This window comes from Ipomoea triloba, chromosome 6 (genome assembly GCF_003576645.1).
Source record: "Ipomoea triloba cultivar NCNSP0323 chromosome 6, ASM357664v1".
In the NCBI taxonomy this organism is placed as follows: domain Eukaryota; kingdom Viridiplantae; phylum Streptophyta; class Magnoliopsida; order Solanales; family Convolvulaceae; genus Ipomoea; species Ipomoea triloba.
In genome coordinates this window covers 14,264,763-14,286,902 of record NC_044921.1, presented here as the reverse complement: position 1 = coordinate 14,286,902, position 22,140 = coordinate 14,264,763, and the positions used below count along the sequence as shown (strand labels likewise).

General features: G+C 33.8%; 2 protein-coding genes across 2 annotated transcripts; both read left to right on the top strand.

Moving 5' to 3' along the window:
- The first annotated feature begins 225 nt into the window (after positions 1–225).
- LOC116021966 lies at positions 226–3,182 on the top strand. The gene is made up of 5 exons (XM_031262502.1): positions 226–735; positions 851–950; positions 1,498–1,597; positions 2,138–2,223; positions 2,674–3,182. Exons 1-5 carry the CDS (start codon positions 564–566, stop codon positions 2,876–2,878), a joined length of 663 nt encoding a protein of 220 aa, XP_031118362.1. The 5' UTR covers positions 226–563; the 3' UTR covers positions 2,879–3,182.
- Positions 3,183–11,876: 8,694 nt separating this feature from the next.
- LOC116023515 lies at positions 11,877–21,945 on the top strand. The gene is made up of 6 exons (XM_031264520.1): positions 11,877–12,022; positions 15,496–15,666; positions 15,833–15,929; positions 18,311–18,368; positions 20,074–20,177; positions 20,523–21,945. The coding sequence occupies exons 1-6, from the start codon at positions 11,877–11,879 to the stop codon at positions 21,735–21,737; spliced, it is 1,791 nt and encodes a 596-aa protein (XP_031120380.1). The 3' UTR covers positions 21,738–21,945.
- The last annotated feature ends 195 nt before the right edge of the window (positions 21,946–22,140 follow it).

Here is a 22,140-nt window from a genome sequence, read left to right as displayed (position 1 = left end):
TTACGTTTTTAGATTTTCAGTATCGCTATTTGTAATATTTAAAAGTAATTTATATAAACAATTATGTGTTTAGATTTTCATTTTATAAATTTACAGGAATGTAATATAAATTGGGTGACGTGAAAATAGAACCTATTTTTGAGAGTGAGAGAGATTTGCGGATAACCTAATCAATTTTTGAATTTGAAATGAAATCTAGGATAAAGTTAGCCTCGGCGGCACTTCCTCTTTGCAGAAATCACCCAAAACACACAGGAAAAGTTGCGTGACTGCGTGAGGCAGAAGAGGTGAGAGATCCTTCTCTCTCTCTCCTCTTCTTCTCTCGTTCTCAGTCTAGAATCTCTCCAAACACAAGCCAAGCCCTGCCTTCAACTCTTCACCAAAGAATCTCTGAAATCAATACGAAAGCCCTTGGAGAAGGTTTTCTCTATGCTATTCCAAGTAGACAAAAAAAAAAAAGAGAGAACACTAATCATAATAATAAAAAAGGGGAAAAAATTGTGTTCTTATAAATGGTGATGAACGTTGAGGCGGTGGTGGCTGTGGTTTTCTAGTCTTTGAGTATGCAGGTTCACAGGGCGAAAACATATAAAGAAAGCCCAAGGGTCTCATTGTCCTCCTGTGGAGTCCCATTCTCGCTGCGCGATCAAAAATCCAGGAAAAGCGTTTCCTACAACAAGCTCCCGCAGGAGCCAATGAGGATCAACGTTCTTAAATTGGACGGCACTTGTTTTGGTATCCTTTCATATAACCCCCTCTATCTCTGCTTATAAGTTGTTTGTTTAAATGTGTATATGAGCATTCGTATATTTAGTAATTTTTAACAATTGGTTCTTGTGGGGTTTTGTAGAGATCTGTGTAGCGAGGAATGGGACCGTTGTTGACCTGAAAAGAGGGGTGGAGATGGCTTTCCGTCATTTGCCTAAGAATGGTCCGGGCACAGTCTCATGGTATGTGCGTATATTGTATATTACAGGGAAAAGTGGGATCAAATTTGCATCTTTAGTGAATTTTCAAATTTTTGGTTTTGTATCCATACTATTAGAGTAGGAATTTCTGTATTTCATGCTAAAAAGATCCATGGAAATTCTCTGATTTGGATGATTCATGTGCAGAGGATAATGGAGTTTAAAGTCCTTAATCATCTTGTTAAGAGACTAGCTAAAACACTCTCTTTGCCACTTCTGTTTATGCTTATTTTGGCTTGCATTGATAATAACCCCTCTTGGTTTAGATGTTATGCTATTATATTGGCTCTTTTGTTCTTTGACTTCTTTCAGTTCACTGTTTGGTTCCTGAACTTGAGGGTGTTTGCCAAAGTGAATTAATTTATTGTAGTTGTCATTTTTCTGAGCAGTTGAGGTTACTTAATTCTCTCGAGTCCTGATTAGACTTGAACTGTCTCAAAGGTCATCTATTTCTTTGCAAGATGTGATTGGATTGTGTCTTGAGGAGCTCTTTCTAACTTTTGTTAACTTTGGTTTTGATCTTATACAGGTCGCATGTATGGGGAAATTTTTGCTTGAGTTATGATGGTCAGAAGCTTCTCACCGACTCTGATTCTATAGGAGATTATGAAATCAAGGACGGTGGTCAGGTATGCTGTCAATAGCTAGCCAGGCCTTCCCGATCTATTTTGTTGTTGCTGGAAATTAAAAACATTTTGTAATGGGGAAAATGCTTAGGATAACTTTAAGAATGCAAGTATAGATTAAACCTTTGAGCATTACATACTCCGAGCAATTGAATGATTTAGGATCACGAAGTTAGTTTTCTAATTCTACACTTTAACTTATTTCTGTTGGATTCCTAGCCCTTATTGGAATGTTCCCTCTCATTGCAGGTGAAAGCAAATAATAATTAGCGTTGTCTTGATTGTGAATAACATGTGATTTATGAGTTTGAAGTATTAATGTCCTTTGGTTACAAATTTTATGTCCAAGTACACATTAAATAGAAATGAAAAGCTAGTTGAGGCAAAAGCATTACATCTTGCTCACACTTTCCCCAGTTTCTCATTTCAGACCTTATGCTACCCTTTGATATTTTAAATATATCTTCAAAAATTGCATTAATAAAAATTTTTAAAATGTTCTTTTGTGTGTGTCTGTGTTTTCCTTGCTTATAATATTTGCAGATTGAATTTGTGCGACATGTCTCCATTACTTACCCTGTAAAAACGCGATCAGAAAGAGAGGACACCTATATGGATGAGCCTAGAGAGTAAGTTCCTTTTTCACTTGCATTCTTGTTTATGAGATCGTGGCAGAAAATCATTCTCTTGTTAAAAATATTGTTTTGCCATAATTGTTGAGCAAGATATAAATATTGCTTTGCCATAATTTAATAAAATTTGTGGCCTATAAACTGTACCTTGCATGTATCATTGCCATTTGATCCGAATTGTCTTGGCGCCTCTTATGGGTCAAACCACACTAAAAACTAAATCCAATCAATTAGCAAGTCTAACCCATGACCTTATAAACTCATATGTTTCTCTCTTATTTTTCAACGAGGACTCTTAACAGCACCATTATATTACAAGTATCCCGAAATAGTTCACATGCATTGATATATCAACTAACGGGTGCCAAAATGTTCAGATGAATTTGAAACAGCTCTGAATTTTACTTAATTCTGCGTAACTTATTGGCAATAAAATGCATTATGCAGATCTAAAGGCAACGGGGATAGGCAGCAGGAATGCAAAGAAGAAAATAATCATCAGGGAAAGCTAGAGTACCATACCATAGATATCGACATCGATGAGGAAGACTGTGTTACTGTTGCAAGCAACTATGAATGCAGGTCGGCTCCTTCCCTGAAAAAGTGGTTCTCGAACAGTAGATTTTCTAGATCAGAGACACGAAAGGGGTGACAGAGCAATGCAAAAAGACTAGCTGATAGAGTCGTAGCGAGTTCTGGAAAAGTACAGTTACACGACAATGTTAAACTTGAATTGGAACGAGACAGGAAGGCAGAGCGGTAAGATTTTGAGAATTTGGCGTTTGAGGAAACTAGTCATGTACATTTCTGGAACTCTAATATGCATATCAGTGATTCTGCAGTATGATACTACGGTTATTAGTTTTGGATTAATTAATACTCCGTAATACTTTGTTACTTTGGAATCAAGGTCAAGAAAACAATAATCAATGAGAACTGTTATTCAATTTGCCCCAGATTTGGTCTACTAGAGGGTCATAAAACATTACACTAGCACACTTTCACGCAAACAACTTTATTCAAACCAAATTGTAATTACTATATCAAGTCGTAAGTCGTAACTCGCAAGCAAAGACTTTTGTTGCACATTCTCTTACTCAATTACATTTTTAAATCTAAAATGTTTTAAAAAGTTTAAACCCCTTTCCCTTTTAGAGTCTTGCTTGCTTGGATCAACACTAATTGTCTAGCATCTTGTTTCATGCACTATTTACACACTTCTCTAATTCTCTCGTATTACTTACCTATTCTGTAGCAATTGAAGTTTTGAATCACTTTGGGTTGCAAATAACGACGCATATTTAATTGGAGCACTCAAGTTATTTGTAGGAATGGCAATTTCAATCCATTCTGTACATATATATCCGAATTCACCCTATATGTATCAGATTTTTTTGGGTGATAATGAGTGGTGGGTCGGGGTGAGTTTTAAAAAATTAAATTCGATGTGGGTTGGATTAGATTCGGGTTTTATGTACAAAACTCACTTAGAGCCCCACATATATACCCATGGTGAGTTGGGTGGGGTTCTAAGAGAGTTTTGTACATAAAACTCGAATCCAATCTGACCCCACACACACACACACACACATATATATATATAAATACTAGTATGTAGTTAATTATAAAAATTTCTAACACTTTTATTAATTTTTTATTATTTTTAGTTTTAAACTAACAAGTTTATTTTTTTTTTAAATAACAATTTAATTTTTATATTTGAATATTTCTATTATTTTATATTTTAATTTAATATGACAAGTGAATTTTATTATTTTATTATGTGTAAGTAATTTAAATATTATTTTTTTAATAAGATAATAAGTTGTGGGTACCTATTGTGGCACCCACACCCAGTGGAGCAGGAGTGAGCTTTGAAAAAGTCCACCCAGTGTGGGTTGGTGGAGAAAAAATATAAGGTGGGTCGGGTGATGGATGTAATCCTCCCCAACCCACTCCTAACATATTGTCATCCTTTATTTGAGTAACACTTGCATGAGCAATTCTGGTGATAAATTGTGGGTAAATATGGAAAATCAAGATTAGACAATCAAGTGTAAGAGTTACATCTAATATGGTGAGTTTATTGTGGACACTAGACATTGATCATCCCATCTAAAAAATCGCTAAGTTACCATGATTTACTCATCTACCATTTTGTCAGGCCAGAGAGTGTGCCTTTGGGGCGAGAGATTTTTTCTTTTGTGGGCAAAATATTTGAGTTATCTAATTAATTTGGCTTACTGAATTAATTGGTCAATTAATTTTTAATTTACCCTATCAATGTATCTATTCAAATATTTAAATTTAAACATTTTTAATTCAAATGTTCCACCACTATAAATAGTGTTCCTTTTTATTTTATTTACTATAAAATATAAATAGTGTTCCTTTTTATTTTATTTATTTTAAAGAAAGATGAGGGGATAATATTTAAAAAAAAAAAAAACAACTGGGGGGGGGGTGGTAGAATAATTTTGAAGACAAAAATATAGAAAGTTCTTCTAGTATTCTTTCAGTCGAAGTATTAGAGAAGTTTTAAGCAAGTTGTTCAATTATTCAAGTTTAACTACAAATTTGTAATGTATTTAAGCTCAAATTAGTAGCGTTCAAGTTATCATTTTTGACAAAATTAAATATTCTAGAGTTCTTTGAAGATCATTGAAATGCTTAGATTTAAATTCATGTAGAGAATCCATGTGATACAGATGAGATTGTGTATGTGTTTTTCAATTTAACCAAAGGTGTTGAGCATGCAATTACTTTTAAATTAGTGAGATTTTTTTTTTATTTTAATAAGGATCAAATATGTCATTGAATTACACACGAAACTGCAATTGGACCATCGAACTTGAAAAAGTTGCAATTGGGTCTCTAAATAACGCAAAATCATGCAATTAAATCAAAAGTGACATATTTACCTGTTGATGGCTGATGTGACATTTACAGAATTAATGTTTTTAATTTTATTTTAATAATTAAAAAAAAAACAACCACTCTTCGCCCTTGGTCAATAGGTAAACATGTCACGTTTGGTTCAATTGCATGATTTTGCATTGTTCATGGATCCAATTGTAATTTTTTGAGTTCAATGATCCAATTACAATTTCGTGTGTAGTTTGATAGCCTATTTGACTCTTATTCCTCTTTTTTTTTTTTAGTTTTTTTAAATGGCACCTTGGGGCCTAGGCCAACTATTGGATTTAAAGAGAGGAACCCACAAGGAAGGGGGGAAGAATGTCAATCATTATTGCGTGAACCGTGGTCCAAAAACATATAAAGTACATCATTTTAACTATTAATAAAATACAATAATATTCTAACTCATAAAATACATTATCTTACCCCAAAAATTTCATTATTCTAACACATAGGCGGGGGTGACTTCGGTTCGCGAGGATTAATTCCCCAAATAGGAAACATTAGAGGTACCATCAACACCCTAGCCATCGGGGAGGATGCTACTGTCGATGGAACCAACTTAGAGTCTCTGAGGCCCAGCCCTGGGCCCTAGAGATAGCCAACATCAATGGCATAGGACAACTCAACAACTGTGGGGAGTGCGTCCCGGCTTAGCACTCCGTGAGCTAGGAAGAGGATGCCACCAAAGACTGGGCCTAAAGCCAGGCAACCCAAAGTCGTGAACTGGGCCAAAAAGAGGGAACTCGCTAAGGGAGTGCCCGAGCGGCCGAGCCCATTCATATGGATACTATGTATGAGAGTACCGATTGCACCCCAACCATTAAAGGCCTACGGACTATCAACATGCATAGCAGAACTTGTGTAGCCCTTCTTGAGGGGTGGGCTAACAAAGAGAATGAGAAAATCGAAGAACTGGTACGGTAGAAGGAACATGTAGATATACTAGTGATCCCGAAAATCACGATTAGCCCACCCTTCATGTAGAAGAGAGTAAAATTGAGCAATTACTATAGCCATCCACCACGAAGTTTTATGAAGTCAATAAGTCTAGGTATTGTCGATTCCACAAGCGACATGGACACGATATTAATGAGTGTCATGCCCTTAAAAAGAGATAGATCAACTCACCTTGCCTGAGATCGAACAACAACACTTGGGTGGGCTTGGAAGTTGGGCAGGCAGCCCGAGGAGGTAAGAAAAAATATTTCTACATTTCTAGTTATGGTTGCAAACTAGGTAGGCCGCCCAAGGAGATAAAAAAAAAATACACATTTTTTATCCAACCCGCATGTAGGGAATGTGGCCCAAATATGCAACGCGCCTCAAGAAAAAAAAAAAGAGAGAAAAGAAATAGTCATACATGCCAACATGTAAGGAAGGTGGACCAAGGAGCTTATTACAAGCAATGAAGGCGGCTCATTGGCTAGCATGTAGGGAAAATGGTTGAACATCATCTTTTGTTGGCCTGCAAGTAGATAGGGAAGGTAGCCCAAGGAGGCAACACACATTAAAACAACCAGGAAAAAAAAAAAAGAGAGCAAAAAAATTCGTACAGGCCTGCTTACAGGGAAGACATCCCAAGGAGTCAGGAAGCTTGAAGATGGCTGAAAAATCATCTTTAGTGGCCCTGCAAGCGGGGAAAGCGGCCCAAGGAGGTAACACACCTCAAAGAAGAAAAAGAGAGGAAAAAAAGTTATGTGGGCCTGCATGCAGGAAAAGCAGCCCAAGAAGCCTATAAGTAAGGAAGTCTATAATCGGCCTGCATGTAGGGAAGGTGTTTGGAAATCATCTCTGGTGGGTCTGGATGTAGGGAAGGTGATCCAATGAACCTAAAAGCAAAGAAGGTGGCTCATCGGCCCGCATGTAGGGAAGGTGGTTGAAAATCATCTTTTGTAGGATCACAAGTAGGGAAGACGATCTAGAGAGGTAACGTACATTAAGCAAAAAAATGAGAGAAAAAAAAAATGTTGTGCGGGCTTGCACGTAGGGATGGTGGCCCAAGGAGCTTGCAACGGAAGGCGATTCATCAACCCGCATGTAGGGAAAGCAATCCAAGGGGGAAACACACCTCAAAGAAAAAGAAGTGATGGATAAAGTCAATTTTTTTTAAAAAATTTTATTAAATATAACATATAATACCATAATTCTTGATAACTAAAATTGAAATTTGTTCTAAGTACTCAAAAAAAAAGTGAAATTTGTTCTTTGAATAAAAAAGATATAATCAAATGGAACTAAGTCAAGTTATTGATGCTTTAAAAAAAGTCAAGTTATTGACTTTTTTTGACAACCAAATAAACATACTTATAAAGCTAGCTGCCCTCGTTAACGAGTAGACAACTTGGTTCGCCGACCTATTAATATGATGGCATGAAAAACTATAGAAGCTACTCATCAAATATATGCATGCATGAATAATATACCCTAGGAAAGTCCTATTTGGATTTGAATTATTCAGCAAATTGATTAAGCCAATGCAATCAACTTCCAGCCTTAATTTTCTTATACATTTGCCCTTCAACCAAGAAAGTGCTTCAGTGCAGCCCATTGCTTCAGCTACCCGTGGGTTTTGGAGGCTATTAGTTATTGACATTTTAATTAAACAGAACATAAGCATATAAAAATTTGACGACATTGAGGTATATTATAGAAATCAAATTAACACTTTTTGCCCTTATCCAATTAATAATTAAAAAAAAAATCTTTAAAACTAATAGCTTACAGCATACATTAGTTTAAAGAATTCAAAGATAATATCACACTCAATCATTGATAGGTAAATGGGTCCTTAGCTGGTTCACCATTCATTTTATTAATTCACGACAAATACGAAAGTTTCAGCGCGTGTGATAGAAACTTTCTCTAAAACTTTGTGCTTGACCGTGTATTCAACGTTCTTATCATATTAGAGATCAGACGATCTCCCAATATAAATACGCAGAAGATTATAACTCTAACCTGAAGGATAAGAGCTTAGAAAAAAACAAAAAACAAAAAAAAAATCTCAGAAAATTGACAGAGAAAAATGAAGCAAGCTGTGAAGGTTATTCTTGTGTTTTGCATCGTATGCCTCCTTGTAAGCGGCGGATGGGCCAAAGGCGGCGGCTTTAGAGGAGGCGGCGGTGGGAGAGGTTCCAAGGGCGGTGGGAGCGGCGGCGGCGCAAGTGATAAAGGCACAGTTGGCGGCGGTAGTGGCGGAGATACGGCGAGCAGAGGCGGCGGAAGTGGAGTGCGTCCGGTACCGGTGTATCCTCATGGAAATCATCCATCAAACAACAGCCCCTCCACCATTGTTCCATGGCTCTGTATAGCTGCATATTTCTTTGCTCATATTTCATTGCTTGTATTGTAGTGTATGTATGTATTCTTTTCATAAATTTATTCAATTTCATTTGTGTGTAATTAGCCTACTCCCATTTTATACCCTACCCTTTTTAAAGGTTTGTAAAAATGTGTGTGAGAACCGATCAAAATGTAATACTTTTTAAATATTTTTGTCGGAGTTTAATGGACAATTCATTTGGAATGGTATTAGAGGTGATCGACGATTATATAGTACTTAGCAATACTTTAATTAGTATAAGTATTATATTTTCATCTTGACCCGATCCGTTTTACGAATAAGGATTGGTGAGACATCATACAGAAGAGTCGCTCTTAAAGATTAAGGCTCTGTTTGGTAATATAGTTAGTTTATCAGTCAATTTTGATTTATTTGACTACTATTAGTTGTTTAACACCAATATAAGTATTTAATTAATTAACTTTTGTAATGGCGTATTGCTCCAAAAACACTAAAATACAAATTTTCAATAAACTTTTTTATAAAGTCATTTTGCATGTAATCATCTATATATTAGCTAACAGTTAATTTACTAAATATTTTTCTGCAATCAGCTAATGTTATAAATTAGTTAAACCCACTAACTCAATCAGCTAATAGCTATTTACAAAACATTCCCAAAGTCTATTTTTGTTTTTTTGGTTTTTTTTTTTTAAATCTTGATAGTTTGTTCAATTAATAAAACTGCGTGACATGAATATACATCCCTTGGAGTAGAGAAATAGCATTTCTTTATTGGATTTACTTTTAAGTTGTAAAGTCTGCAAAGAAATTTGTAAATGCATTATTATTATGTGCAGTGGTTCAAATATCAATTTTATTCATATATTATTCTTGTTGTTTCAATTTTTTATTTTTATTTTGTATTGCTAATACTACAGTAATAATTTCGATCAATTTAATTCAATTTGTCCATTTCCTTCACCATGTTTCCATTTTCTTCATTTTGCCTATCTATAGGTGTTTTGATGACTATAAAAGCAACCATTTTTAAATGGAGGACAGGAGTACTATGTTTTTAAATAATGTTTTTACAAAAGTTGATTAATTTGATCACTTCAAGAGTTTGACTTAATCAAACTGATAAAATAAATGTTTGGTAAACAACATTTTCTATTAGCACATTTTGTCCAAAAAGTCAAATTTAAGTGTTTCTCTAAACAACATTTGAAAAAAAAAAGTACCTTTTACGAATTATATCATAATAAATATTAATAAAGGTTGAAATTTTGTATAAAAATGACATGTGAGTGGTTATATTCACACATTATTTTGAGTGGGTTGTATCAAAATGAATTTTAATTTGTTGGAAAATTACCTATTTTTGGTATGTAAAACGGTCAATTTGAGACAAAGTTTCGAGTGAGTTTAATTTTTAATTCGGGTTGGGTCAAGGTGTATTTGAGTTCTCCTAAGTAAGAGTTTTAAATCGATATATTATGCACTCCCCTTAAGCAAAAAAAAATCACGCACCTTAAGAAGGAAAATCACGCACTTTAAAAAAGAAAATCATGCACCTTAAATTTGACTTAGATGCAAAAAGGTACGTCAGGTGTTGAAAATTTAAGTACGTTGATCTTAAGCTTTAGGTGTGTGGTTTTCATTCTTAAGGTGCGTGGTTTGTGTACTTAAGGTAGCGTCAGTTGTTGAAATTTAAGGTGCGCCATTTTAAAACTTTAGGTGTGTCATTTGTGTTCTTTAGGTGCTTTGTTTGTGTGCTTAAGATGTGTGGTTTGTGTACTTAAGGTGCTTCATTTTAAAACTTTAGGTGCATGGTTTGTGTTCTTAAAATGGTTTGTTTGTGTGATTAAGTTACGTGGTTTGTGTACTTAAGGTGTACCATTTTAATGCTTAAAGTGCGTCTTTTTGTGTTAACCGCACAACCACACTGAAAGCTATATCTTCACCTGAACTCATCCATATATATATATATATATATATATATATATAAAGTGTCTTGAGTCGATAGTCAATTCATATATTGGGCTTTAGGAGGGTTCTGATAATATGAAAAATGTAAATTTAAATAAAACTTGAATAAATATAAACACTTAGTGTAAATTAGACTTTTAAAACGAAAATACAATAAGTTGATATTAATATTCATGCTATTCAAATTTCAAAGTAACTTTTCCATTTTTAGCTTATTAGCATCATGACCATGAAGTATGTATCATTTTATATAAATTACATTTTAGTTTCATTTGATTATATACGTTATTACTTGAGCTTTATTTTTTGTTTAATTTCTACACACTAGTTTAATTATAGTAATGTTAAGCTATTATTTTAATTGCATTTTAGGTCATTTGACAACATATGTTATTGTATGACTCTGAATTTTAATTTCATTTTTCATGTATACTAGTTTTATTATAGTAATACTAAAGTATAATTATAATCATATTACAATCTCATTTGATAATAATGTACTATGTTTTTAAATTTTATTTTACACATATACTAGTTTCAATATAGTAACACTAAATCATTATTTTAAGGGAAAATTGTAATCTATGCCCCTCCATAATGTACCAATTACCAATGTCCCCCATGAATTATTAGTGGTGTAAATATTGCCTCTCCTTCGTTACGGGAAGGGCAATATATGTACCGTTTTTAAAAATTGAGGGGCAACATGCATTTATACCACTAATAATTTAGGGATGACATTGATAATTGACATATTATGAAGGGACAAAAATTACAATTTTCCCTTATTTTAATTTTACTACATATCATTAGACGATCATGGTCCATACAGCGATGAATGGACCATGTTCTAGTGTATAACAACTGCACCTGTCTTGCACCAACTGCAGTCATTATACTGTGGACCATGGGTCATTACTGATACTGCAGTTGTGTTGAAAGGGAACTGTAGTTGCGCGGAACAGATGCCGTTTCATCCGTCTAGAACTTTAGTTGTGTTGAACTGATACTGCAGTTGTGTTGAACGGATACTGCACTTGTGTTGAACTAATACTGCAGTTGTGTTGAACGAATGAAGTCAATGAACGGCCTCTGTTCCGCGCAACTGCAGTTCCCTTTCAACACAACTACAGTATCTGTTCAACACAACTGTAGTATCAATTCAATCATGACCATGGTCCACAATGCATTGTGAACCCTGTTCCACAATATAATTTGCGCACCAACTGACCACACGACGTCACGACACAATCACACGGGTCTTTTTCATCAGTCGTCGTTATTCTTGATTGATACGAAAGTTCCAGAACGCGTGATAGAAACTTCGTGGCTGAGCGCCTGAACGTGTATTCGCGTCAGATTTGGAATATAAATACGCTGTAGCCTGTAAATTAAAACTCTCGCCCAAAGCATAAAACCTTAGAAACAAAAATCAGAAAATTGAGGGACAAAAATGCAGCAAGCTGTGAAGCTCGTTCTTGTGTTGTGCACCATATGCCTCCTTGTAAGCCAAGGATGGGCAAAAGGCGGCGGCGGCGGAAGAGGAGGCGGTGGTGGTGTTGGCGGCGGCGGTACTGGCAGAACCGCCGGATCTGGAGTGTATCCTCGTGGAAATCATCAATCAAACAACATCCAATCACCCATTGTTACGTGGCTCTGTATAGCTGCCCCTTTCTTTGCTCAAATTTTATTCATTAAATTGTAGTATAAACCATATAATTTTTTTTAGAAGTCCTCAATTTATTGTAATATAATATTTATCTATACATATATTTTGATTAATTTATTAAAGTACAAAAGATCAATGCCTCATTAGAATTCGAATATGTAACCTCTTATTTAGAAAAGCTATAAAGGTACCATTAAGCTACTTTACACTACACATTCTTTTCATTGCTCAAATTTTTGTATTGGGTTTACTTTACTTTGTAAATGCATTATTATTATTATTATTATGTGGCTAAAACACCAATTCGATTCTTGTATTATTCTTGTCCTTTCAATTTTGTCCTGTCTTTTTCAATCGCTAAAGTTACATTATTTGTGACCAATTTAAATCAAGGAAAAATCGCATTTTTTGTCCGTAAGTTATATAGGGTAATTGTAAAATTTTGTCCCTAAGTATTAGTTGTGTTTATTTTTCGCCCCTAAGCTATCATTGGTGTTGCACTTTTCATCCTTTAATTAACTTTTTCGTTCTCATTTTTTGTCCATAAGTTATATTAAAATTGCAAATTTCGTCTATAATATTTTGTTAGTAAATGAACAAAAAGTGGAACGCCAATGATAATTTAAGAACGAAAAGTAAACATGACAAACAATTAGGGACAAACTCTACCTTTATCGTATAACTTAAGAACGAAAAGTACAAATTTCCCATAAATCAATTTGTCCATTTTTTATTTTCCTTCACCCAGCTACCTTTTCTGACAATTTTAGTGGTTTAAAATGCACTTTGGTAACAATAAAAGTTAGTATTTCTTTCTCATTTTACCTATTATGTTTACTATTCATTAATTAAATCAATCATTCTTATTTACTTAATTTCTTTGATATTTTTTAATTATTTTTAAATTTTTATTATGTGTTTAAAAATACTTTTAATGTAATTTATAAATATATAAATTTTAATTTATATACTAATACTTAACTTAATATTATTAAAAATTGAATTAAAAATATCTTTAGTTGTAAAGCCTTATTAAACAAACAGACACATAAAATAAGACGGCTGGAGTATCATTTTCATATATGGAGTACCACGAGCTGGTTTGATAAGTAATACTCTATAAAAGCTATCGTTTTCATATAGGCCCTGTTTGGGTTAGAATGTATGATTTGTTAATAACATTAGCTAATTGTAGAAAGTTGTTTGATAAAATTTCTTTGAGTTAATTCCAGCAATGGTCCTCCGACTATGTTGATTTTCCAAAATTAGTCCCCGACTTTTAATTTGGACAATTTAGGTCCCTTGACTTTCAAATTCTTTCCAATGTTGGTCATTTCGTCAAATTTTGGTTAAATTGATTTCAAATGAAGGGGTAAAATTGTCTGTTCACCTGTTTAGTGTATTATTACTCGTATTTCTCCTGTCCTATACGCTGTATATATGAATATAATCTCAGTCGAAGTCTCAATCGAAGCCATATAATCTCAGTCGATGTCTCTTGGACTGATATTATATTCATATATATAGCGTATAAGACAGAAGAAATACAAGTATACAAGTGAACGGACAATTTTACCCCTTCATTTGACCTCAATTTAACAAAAATTTGACGAAAGGACCAACATTGGAAAGAATTTGAAAGTCAAGGGACCTAAATTGTCCAAATTAAAAGTCAGGGACTAATTTTGAAAAATCAACATAATCGGAGGACCATTGATGAAATTAACTCAAATTTCTTTTCTAAAAAAGCTAATTGAAAAGACTGCTTTGAGTAGCATTTTGAATTTTAGCATTTTGGAGTTACAAAAAGCTTATTAACCAAACACTTATATTGATTTTTTAACTAAGTCAAACGACTAATTAATAGTGGTCAAATAAGTCAAAATTGACTAATATGCTTGATAAGTAGTACCATGAGCAGGTTTGATAAATAACATTTTGACCAAAAATTATAGATTTAACGAGTTTAATAATTTGCTTTGATCCAATTGAGCTAACATTTTTAATGCAAAATGTCAAATTTAGAAGGTGTACGGTGGTGCTCTAAGCATCATTTGACAGTAGGATTGATCGGTTAGCCTCAAGAAGTGGTGAAAGTGCGCAACTTATACTACGGAACGCGGCATCAAAACGCCGTCGTTTTGATTATAAACAAACAGATGAAATGATATCCGTTCTGCGCAACTACAGTTTCCTTTCAACACAATTGCAGTATCAGTTCAACACAATACGGATGAAACGATCTCTGTTCCGCGAAACTGCATTTCCCTTTCAACACAACTACAGTATCAGTTCAACACAACTGCACTATCAGTCATGACCATGTTCCACGGTATAGCAACTGGTGAAAGTGCTATTGAAAGTCATGTAGACAGTTACGTGCTTCCATTTATCTAAGAGTGGGCGAGCCTTATAGAAGGTGAGTAAGGATGATAATGAGTTAAATAATATTGGATATTTTTAATATTATATGTCTTAAATATTTAACAAACAGGTTTATATAGATAAAATAATACGTGTCACGGGTTTCTGTAGGATTCTAAGTTGTTGTAAAAACCTGATAACCAATAAACGATACCTAATAAAGTGTGTATATAACAGATACTGCATTGTAATAGAGTTAGTAATATTCAAAAAAAAAAATTAAAGTGTGTATATGTATACAGGTATCTTATTCGTTGTCATTCATAATGGTGAGAAGTAATTATCAAGACTATTAGACCAATAAATAGGAAGAGAAAATACAAGATTAACTTTAGAAGTGTCAATGTAAGCAAACTCGTCCCACCATGGACTAGAATTTCTATGAGCTTCGTGGGCCAAATTTGTCTAGCCTTAATCCTCCCCATTAAGCATTGGAATTCTTAGCATAAAATGACATTTGAGTTAGAAAATGAAGGTGGAAAAGTTTGTAAAAAGCACTTATTCTCATTCATTTGTGAAGTGGATTTGAACACTATATATATACAAAAGCCTTTTAGAAATGGGTCGAATTGTATAGCATATATGCTCTCTCTTGTGCGCATGTGAGGTGTAAATCAAATTTCAAAATGAGTCTGAAAATGCTTGACACGTGTACGCAACTACTTTTCGGAGTACCGTTCTAGAAGATTTAATTATAACCTTTTTGGAATTAATTTCAATTTTTATTTTAGAATTAAATTTCAGGTTATTGGGATGAATGTTACATATTGGTTTTCAACACTAGTGATAATGTCATTCTTTAATATTATTTATTTATTTATTCTTAGGGGTGAATATCATTTAATGTGAGAACATGCAAACTTCTTCAATAATGCTATGTTCTACATGAATGCACAATAACTACTCCATCTCTGTGACTGCTACATGAATGCACTGCGCATTCGTGTAGTAATTCGTGACGGTTAGATTCTATTTGTAGTGAGTGTCAAATGGGGAAATTTGCGCGTTTCCCTCTTTCTAGCGTTCAGTCTTCTAGTTTGCGTGTTCTTGATTTGGTGTATACTGACATTTGGGGTCCTGCTCCTGTTTTATCTGTTAATGGTTATCGCTATTTCGATATTTTTGTTGATGACTGCACGCGTCATACTTGGTTTTTTTTCTATGTGTTTGAAATCAGATTTGTATACCATTTTTGCTCAATTTCGTGTTTTGGTTGAGTGTTCTTTTGGTTGTTCCATTAAGACCATTCAATCTAATCTTGGTGCTGAGTATAAGAAGCTACACTCTAAGTTTCTTACACTTGGTATCCTTCATAGGCAGTTGTGTGCGTACACTCACGAGCAGAATTGTCGCGTTGAGCGTAAGCATCGTCATATTGTTGAGACCGGTCTTACTTTGTTAGCTCATGTCTCTGTTCCATCTCGATTTTGGGACTATGCTTTTGAGTCTGCGGTATATTTGATTAATAAGATGCCTACAACTGCAGTATCAGCCACGATCATGGTCCACAATATAATTTGCGTTTGCTGTCACCTTACCAAGTGTACGTTTATGAATAGCTTGGCTAATAATGGAAAACAATCTTACAAATCTTGATTTACTAAATATGATATGATGATTAGCGTATTGCATTAGTAGCTTAATCAACGATTTATATTATTAGGGTGCGTTTGGTTCGCACATGGGAATCGGAATCGGAATGGGTATCAAATACTTGGTAATGGTAATGGGTTTTGGTGATAGTATTTGACATGTTTGGTAGTTTGGTGGAATGAGAATGATTATTAATAGTTGGGGAAGAAAGGAGGAAGGGAGATGAAACCCTTATTTAATAAGGGTATGGGTTTTGTCATTAATGGGGTATTCCAAACCCATAGTAGCATTCACAAAACCTATCAACCAAACACAAACAATCACTTTCATACCCATTCCTTATGTCTAAATCCACCAACCAAACACACCCTTAGTTATTTATAAATTAAAAAATATACTCCGTAGTAAATTAGTTATTTAATGTTAGTTGGTAACACGTAAATAACATATAATGATTTGATTTTTTTCTTCATTTAATTATTTTTCAATTAAGAATAAATTTGTTATAAACACATTAAAGAAAACTAAGACTTACCTTGAAAGAAATAAGCAAAGCCTACAGTAAAATCAATTGATAGTAATTAAGATTTTTCTTTAGCCTTTCTTCCCACAAAAATGAAAAGAAGAATGCTAAAACTGAGACCGTCTCACCGTGAGTCGGTCGGGTCAGGTCGATATAAAATGTACTACTTATACGCACAAATGTCATACTTATATGCTTAAATGTAATATTAATTAGGAATAAAATTTTTGTTACTTATAATGGTAAATGCAATACTTTTACATTTCGATCTAAAAGTATTACATGTTTTACTCATATTTTTCCTTATAAGTAAAGGGAACATTAATGTATCGTATTGAATGAGATAGTTGAAAGATATAGATTACTATACATGTTTTTTTTCAAAAGTATTACATTTTTTCCTTACAAATGACAAAATTTTTATTCTTAATTAGTATTACATTTGAGCATATAAGTATGATAGTTGCGCATATAAGTATGACATTTGCATGTTGATTCAATCCGACCCGACTATACTCACAAATAAGGATCCGTGAGACAGTCTTACACAACTGTGACCGATTAAATTTAAGATTCATAATCAAATCCATGTATATTGATATCCATTTCTATCAAGTTTTATAAATATACGCATTATATTGATATACGCCATTATCCAATTATATGAAATATAGTATACATTTTTTTATGAAATATTCTTTTTCTTTTTCTTTTTTTGGTTTTTTTTCCTATTGGATGCCAACCAACTCTACACACTTGTGTGAGACCGTCTCACATATCCTTATTTGTGAGACGGGTCGGGTCGGGTCAAAGCAACATGCAAACGTTATACTTATATGCTCAAATATAATATTAATCATGAATACAATTTTTGTTGCTTATAAGAGAAAAAGTATTACATTTTCCATAATACTTATTATAAAGGAAAATATAATAATTTTGAGGAAAATGTAATACTTTTAAATCGAAATGTAAAAGTATTGTATTTTCCCTTAAAAGTATTACATTTGCTCTTATAACTAACAAAAATTTTATTCCTTATTAGTATTACATTTGAGCATATAAGTATGACAATTGTGCGTATAAGTATTACATTTTCATCTTGACCCGACCCGACCCGTCTCGCGGTGAGATGGTCTCACACAATTTTTTGCCAACTTATAAATATAATCACCAGGCTATAGAAATCATTAGCGGGGATTGACAATTCATGGCTTTGAGAGTACATGCAATTCTTTTTGTAATTATTACCTTTGTTATCAGTTTTTGCTATGGAAAAATAAACAATAAGGTTGATATTTTGGATAGATCAGAAGGATACAACAACAGTTCAATTATCACGAGTCTAAAGGTATTCTTGATCATTGTTAAGATATACTTTTTAAATTTAAATATTAATGTTACATTTTCATTGTTATTATTATTACTACTACTACATACATGTGTTTGATTATATATATACAAATATTTTTATAACTTGACACGTGTATATTTGTATATATGATAGACTATCTATGGTGATGTTTATGATTGTGTTGACATATATAAACAATCGGGTATGGACCATCCAATAATGGCAATGAAAAGAACTCGGGTATGTTGTTCAAATGTTATCTATTATATAAAGTTTTATTTTCATTTTTAGCAAAATGGAATTACTAAAATGTTGTATACGCAGATGATAATTGCTAAGGAATTAGAGAAGCAAAAGGCAATATTTGCATATGATCAACAAAGTTCAACGACTAAATATTATAATGGAGCTATGAAAAATTATAGTATCAATCCCAAACACTTATGGTTGAATAAGAAAGGGTGACCTATTGGAAGTGTCCCTATTCGCCAAATGTCCAAACAACAATTACAAAAAATTCAAAACTTACAAAGAGTCCATTACATACACCCCGCAGAAGTTGGACAATCATTCATATGTTGCTGAAAGTTATCTTGATGTAAGACACTTATGAAAATTTTTAGTAATTAAATGTGAAGTATTAATGTTGATTTTGAGATTAAAATTATTATTATTCAATTTGCAAGGCTTAAAGTTGGAAATGCTCATTCTGAAAGATTTTCAGGTGCTAAAGCTACCATGTCTATTTGGAATCCAATAATAAGAGGAGATCACCAATATAGCTCAACTTCTTTGTACGTAGAGTCGTAGAGGATGGAGATAACCAAATACGAGCTAGATGGATAGTAAGTTACTCTTTTATGCATGCTTTTGAATTCAATATGCAATAATTAATAATTTTTATCCAATTATTATGTAATTCTAATATGTTTATTTAGGTATACCCTGCATTATACGGTGATTCACGTACTCGATTGTTTAGAAGATGGACAGTTAGTATTTTTACAATTATAAAAAAAGACTTTTGCTTTTTCAATAATAATTAACTAATGTAAACCAATAATGTATCAAATTTATAGACATGGAAAAACTAAATGTTATATCAATCATTGTCCAGGATTTGTGATCATGTCTAATGTAATACCACTTGATTATCCTTTTCCAAACGTGTCAGTATTTGAAGGAGAACAATTCGAAGTGACCCTTCAAGTGATAAAGATATGATTTGCATGTAATCGATTTGTTGCAAATGTTGAAATACTGTTACCTCATTTTAATTAATTACCATTTTATTTAAGTTTTTAAAAAGTTATAAATGGTTAACATATAGAAATATAGTCAATAGATAGTAAATCATCTACTAAATTTTGATCAAGAATTTATCAAATTAAAAATATAATATTTAATATTAGACTTTCACCAACATAGAAGATCTTATGGGAATAACGAATATCACTATCTTCCAACAATTATTGGTTTATTGCTTATTTAAAATTTTTTAAAAAAAATATCATAATGTTTTAAAACATTGCGAAATTTGACTCACACATAATATTTTAAATGATGTATTGATCAGATGAGTTAATTATTGATTAGTGTTGGTTAGGGTGACATTTTTATGACTTAGTCATCCATTACCATCCAGTTTCATTTGTCCCATGAAATTTAAGAGTTAAAAAGTGAATTACTATCTTGTTAATTACAAAATTAATGTTAGTGAAGACAGGCCCAAGCACGACATTCAATATCAAAGTCTTCATTGAATTGTTAAATACGTTGAAAGGAGTTTCGAGCAAAAAAAAATTGGTAATTATGGAAGAAATCTAATACGTAAGTGATACTAATTTTGTTTTGGAATGGAAAAACCAGTTAGGGCTAAAGTCTGCTTAGACAACGCGACGAGAAGTCGAGAATGGCGCCTTATTTAGGGCTAAACTCTGCTTTTCCATACATTCAATTTCTCGCCGAGTCTGAAAATCATTTTCTTGAGACAACGCGACGAGAATGGCGTGTCTCTTCTCTTCTCTTGCTTCGGGGGCAAAGAGTCCTCTTCTTCCTCAGCAGCAAAGCACAGCAGTTCTGACGAGAATGCGACGGCGGAGGAGCAGAGGAGGGGTGGACCGGCGGTTGTGGATCGGAGCTCTTATCATCGCCTGAACCGGAGCTGCTCTTCGACCTAGAAGTGCCGCCGGTAAGGGACGCTTTTAATTTTTATTTTTTTTTAAATACGGAATTTTGAAATTTTTTAATTACTAAGTCGGCGGGGGCGGGGGAGCGGGAAGCTTGGAGGGAATCATAGCAACGGTACGGTATGATTGATACCAACGGTAACTCAACTCAATTTCCTAATTCCTTCCTATTTCTAATTTGATTTCTGATGATGAATTTGGAAACATCCCTCCCTACATATACGCACGCAGACTCAACTCAACTCAACTCAACTTAATCTTCATTCATTACCTTGCTGTGTTCTGGTGTTTATTTTCATCATATCATGGTTTGTCTTAAAGATTTTGCTGACATTACCCTTCCTGAGGGTTCTTGCAGATTTGATTATCTACTTGCGGTCTGTGAGCGAGAGAGATTACTACTTGACAAAGAGGAACAAAAGGATAAGCAAGAAAAGAAAGGATGCTACAATGATGATGATGATAATGATCAGTACTATTTAGGTGGGATTGATCTCAATCAGAGTTTGATCACTCCTTCAAACCATACAGTGCCTGATAAGGAGGAATGGAGGAAAAAATTGATGGGTTCATTCTATGGCAACTTATCTTGGCAGAATAATGTTTTGAAGTCTGTGGTGCAAAGTACAGCACGAAGCAACATACCAGAATCTGTTATTCCACATTCCAGTGGCAGTGATGACAGAAGAGCTTCTCTAAAGAAGAGATTACTACTTGCGGTGTGTGAGCGAGAGAAATTACTACTTCACAAAGAGGAACAGGAGGATAAGCAAGAAAAGAAAGGGTGCTACAATGATGATGATGCTGATCAGTACTATTTACATTTAGGTGGGGTTGATCTCAATCAGAGTTTGATCACGCCTTCACTGCCTGATGAGGAGGAATGGAAGAAAAAACTGATGGGTTCATTTTATGGCTGCTTATCTTGGCACAATAATGTTGTTGTGAAGCCTGTGGTGCAAAGTACAACACTAACCAACACCCCAGAGTCTGTTATTTCTCATTCCAGTGATGAGGCTGCTTCTTTAAAGTATGATGAGGCTGTGGCAGAGAAGGTCAATAATTCCAAGAAGCGAAAGAGGGGAAGTAGCAGGGTGCCTAACAACGGTCCAGAACCACCACCAGAACTACCAGTTGAATTCAAAAATTTAATTCTCCAATTGGCTGGTAACCGGGCAGTATGTGTTGAGAAATTGGTAATTCAAAAGGAGCTTACTAAAACAGATGTAAACAGCACCCAGAATAGGCTGTCAATCCCAGCAAGGCTTGTGAGGGAGGAGTTCCTTACGAAAGAAGAGCATCTTCTACTTTGTCAGCACAATGGGAAGAATGTGTGTTCTATAGAAGTTCCATTGATCACACCAATGATGGAAGTAGCAAAGGTGAGCTTGAGGAGGTGGGAGATGAAGAAGGGAAAAGGAGTTTCCAGTGTGTCTTATGTCATAGCTAATACTTGGAATGCAATCCGAAGACGGAATAAATTTGAAAGCAAGATGATAGTTCAATTGTGGGCTATTCGGGTTGACGCAGACTTGTGTATGGCTCTAGTTAGGCTTTCTTGATCTTTTAATCAGCTTACCACTTCAGTTTAGGAGATACAAATATGCTCTTTGTATATGCTTTTTTGTGTTTTTGAAACTAATTCAAAGAGTTTTGAATTTTGTTATGAATTTCTATCAAATACTGTTCAATTCATTTTGAATGAGAGTAGGGATTATGTTGTTATATAAATGCTCTTATTTGTGTTATGGAATTCATAATATTGGTGCAGCTTCTTCTTCTGGATGTCTTTATATTGTTCTTTATATTGAGTGTTCCTTGCAAGTTTTTTTTACTAAATTGCAGAACTTTTGGATCAATGGCTTTTGATGGTTCCATGTGAGGAGAAATATCTGCTATTCCTTTAGCTGTTTCAATACTACTGGGACTCTACATATTGAGAACATACTCTATAAAGTTACAATA

Coding starts and splice junctions, on each gene's coding strand:
- LOC116023515 (XM_031264520.1), top strand. CDS start 11,877: ATGCAGCAAGCTGTGAAGCTCGTTCTTGTGTTGTGCACCATATGCCTC. Junction 18,369..20,073: donor ATTTGCATATGATCAACAAA/GTTCAACGACTA, acceptor AGTTCTGACGAG/AATGCGACGGCGGAGGAGCA. Junction 20,178..20,522: donor TCGACCTAGAAGTGCCGCCG/GTAAGGGACGCT, acceptor ACCCTTCCTGAG/GGTTCTTGCAGATTTGATTA.
- LOC116021966 (XM_031262502.1), top strand. CDS start 564: ATGCAGGTTCACAGGGCGAAAACATATAAAGAAAGCCCAAGGGTCTCA. Junction 1,598..2,137: donor AAATCAAGGACGGTGGTCAG/GTATGCTGTCAA, acceptor TAATATTTGCAG/ATTGAATTTGTGCGACATGT. Junction 2,224..2,673: donor TATATGGATGAGCCTAGAGA/GTAAGTTCCTTT, acceptor TGCATTATGCAG/ATCTAAAGGCAACGGGGATA.